Source organism: Rattus norvegicus, chromosome Y (assembly GCF_036323735.1).
Source record: "Rattus norvegicus strain BN/NHsdMcwi chromosome Y, GRCr8, whole genome shotgun sequence".
NCBI classification, from domain to species: domain Eukaryota; kingdom Metazoa; phylum Chordata; class Mammalia; order Rodentia; family Muridae; genus Rattus; species Rattus norvegicus.
The window spans coordinates 55071589-55074445 of record NC_086040.1 but is presented as its reverse complement, the minus strand read 5'-3'; the positions used below and the strand labels follow the sequence as shown (position 1 = coordinate 55074445).

Sequence of the window (2857 nt, the reverse complement as noted above, 5' to 3'; positions counted from 1 at the left end):
TCCCTGTGAGTTCCAAGACCAACTCCCTGTTACCTGCCTCTCTTTCCCCAACAGTCTGTTTTTCCCTCAAACTTCACCTCAGAGAGTCTATCTATTTTTGGCCCCTCTCCACTGCTTCCTAAACATCCATCTTTTTTTTCCCATGCCATCCCTGCTCCTCTAAGCCTCATCTCCAAGTTTTTTCTCTCTCTAAAAACCAGAACAGCTCAGTCCTGTTAGTTTTAGCCTTGTGACATTAGACTTACTGTTCACAGCGTTGACTTTTCTGGCTTCCTCTAGATGTTCCATCCACCAAAGCCCGTCTCCTCCACCAAAGTGGTCAGACACAACATGTCACATCACACATTTTAATTTTTAGAGCAAAAACAAATTCCACTGGAAAAGATACTGGAGTTGTCAAAGGCCCTTGGGTATCTGAAACAAAGAAAAACAAACATTTTCCCCCAATCCAATAAATTACCCATCTATGTCCCCCACACTTTGTGAATTTCACCTTAACTGATCTTTTCCACCAGATTATAGACGTAGATGTGGACGTCGCCATCAAACTTGATGAAGTACACAGAAGGCTTGGCTAGAACTTGGTAAATGACTTTGCCTATCTTTTTGGACCCGTCGCTTCTGGTGTAATGCACACATTGACCTGTTAAGATGTCGCTGTCAGCGTCTGACTTCACCTCTGCTGGAGGAGTCTCTGCAATGATACGGAGGTTACCTTCTGCGTAATCCTCCAGGAGTTGGTAGATGTATAGAATTGGATCTTTCTCGTAGGTGATATAAAACCAGTCCTTCATGATTGGCACCTGGGCTAGGACCACCCCCCTCCAGTTGTCCTTAGAGCCATGTTTGTTCTCAAATTTATGCTCCACAGCTCGACCAACCATGGCACTTGCGAGATGGGCATCTTTCACTTGAGGAAACACTACTTTGTGAGGCAAGACCTTAAGCTTTAAAATCCTCTCATCGCTGTAAAGTTCAAGTGCATAAACACAGTCAATCCCGTCATACTTGACCAGATAGAGAGAGGGATTTGTTGGCAGTTGATCTAGAACGATGGCCTTCCATTGTGTGACGGGCTCATCACCTTCCTTCCATCCATGAGAAATTCTGCGGCCCACAATGTTCCCCAGGGCCTGGCGAGAAGGCCTTCTCCTCCGCTTCTGGAAGGATGGTGTGCTCATCCTCTTCAGAGACATCCTCTTCTTCATGGCTGTAGACCTAGTGTGGTAGGCCACGGCACTCCTGGTCCACTCTCTTGTGGCTATCGTTCTGTGTTCAGGATTCATACTTGCCCATGGCCAGGGTTTGAAGAGCTTGCCTGCTTAAACCATACACAATGCTGTTGCCTCTGTCATATGAGTGCCTGCAAGAAGAATTTGGTTGGGGTGAGGGAGCACTGGACCAAGGCTCTTGTCTAACAGAACTTTGGAGGGGGTAAGGAAGGTGATGGTAAACAGGTTTTAGCATCTGAATCTAATTCTGTCATAATCAGAAGCTCATACTAGGGCTGGGCAATGGTGGAGCACACCTTTAATTCCAGCACTTAAGAAGCAGAGGGAGGAAGACCTCTGTGAGATCAAGGCCAGCCTGGTCTACAGAGTTAGTTCCAGGATAGCCAAAGCTACCCACAGAAAAACCCTGTCTCAAAAATCAAAATCTAAAGTTCAAAGGGAAATGAACAAATGGTTTTCTACAGCTCAGAATAACATATTCAGTCACATTTCTTGGGCCCATGGCACTTTGCCTCTGCTGCGGAACCTCTCCTTGAATGGCTAGGTCAGTGTGGGATTAAGTATCCCTGTCCCTCACTTTAAACAAGCAGAACAGAAAAAGGATAACAAAGGACGGAGAAGGGTGGCCACACCCCTCTTATACGCTCTAACTGTGAGCTATGTGGGAACATCCACAACTATCTGCCCAGAGACACAGCACATCAGTCCACTGGCTTTCTGTATTGTGCATCCAGACCCAGCCCCAGGTTTATTCCGCGAAGCTGTTGCATCTTCGACCGCAACAAGATTCTTTTGTCTAGGCAACAACAGCCATTTAGAAATAAAGTCTCCTGCGGTTGGTATTTAGCTCAGTGGAAGAGTACTTGCCTAGCAAGCACAAGGCCCTGGGTTCGGTCCTCAGCTACGAAAAAAAAAAAAAAAAAACATCAAAAAAGAAATATTATCTCCTAAAATGTACATTCACAGAGAGGAGCTTTGGCATTTTAGTAGAATTATGAATTAGATATTGTTAGCAAAGGATAATAAACTCTTAGACTGACTAGCCTAGACATTCCGCCTAGCTCTCAAACATGGAAGACATTAGAACATACGGTTACTCGCTGTACGAGGGAAAACTATTAGCTTTCTGGCCTACAAGGGTCCCAGTTATCTTCATAAACGTATTTACCGAAAGAAAATGTCCTAGTCGTCCAGATTCTGTCTTCTGAAATCGGTCAGGCACCAAAAGCCTGTTGAACAATTGTGGGGTTCAGGAGCTGAACTGGCTTTCACACACCGCTGGGAAGATAGTGAACCCACCTTCAAGGTGTCAAGCGCCCCCAAGTGGAAGAGATGCGCAACCTCTGCCCTGTGTCTGTGACATCATCCAGGCTCTGCTTATGTCATAGAAGCCCACTCAGGCCAGTTCGTTCCCTAGTTACGCTTAGAAACTTCCAGCATCTAGGTTTTAGCATCTCATGTAGACTCCTGGAGACCAAAATAAAGTCCCCACCCAAATATTCTGATGACTCGAGACACAATCTACCCAAGTAGATCTTTTCATGCATTTTTTTTTTTTTCTGAAAAAGTCTTTGGTTTCTGAGTCACCAACATTCTTGGTGGTTATTTTCCCAGCTCCTATCTTT

At 45.3% G+C, this 2857-nt stretch overlaps 1 protein-coding gene across 1 annotated transcript; it reads right to left on the bottom strand.

The window, feature by feature from the left end:
• Positions 1-333: 333 nt before the first annotated feature.
• LOC134478882 (Y-linked testis-specific protein 1-like) lies at positions 334-2600 on the bottom strand. Its single transcript, XM_063280646.1, has 3 exons — positions 2401-2600; positions 494-1363; positions 334-414 (listed from the first exon to the last, which is right to left on the bottom strand). Exon 2 carries the CDS (start codon positions 1284-1286, stop codon positions 495-497), a length of 792 nt encoding a protein of 263 aa, XP_063136716.1. The 5' UTR covers positions 1287-1363; positions 2401-2600; the 3' UTR covers positions 334-414; position 494.
• Between the last annotated feature and the right edge of the window lie 257 nt (positions 2601-2857).

Coding starts and splice junctions, on each gene's coding strand:
- LOC134478882 (XM_063280646.1), bottom strand. CDS start 1,286: ATGAATCCTGAACACAGAACGATAGCCACAAGAGAGTGGACCAGGAGT.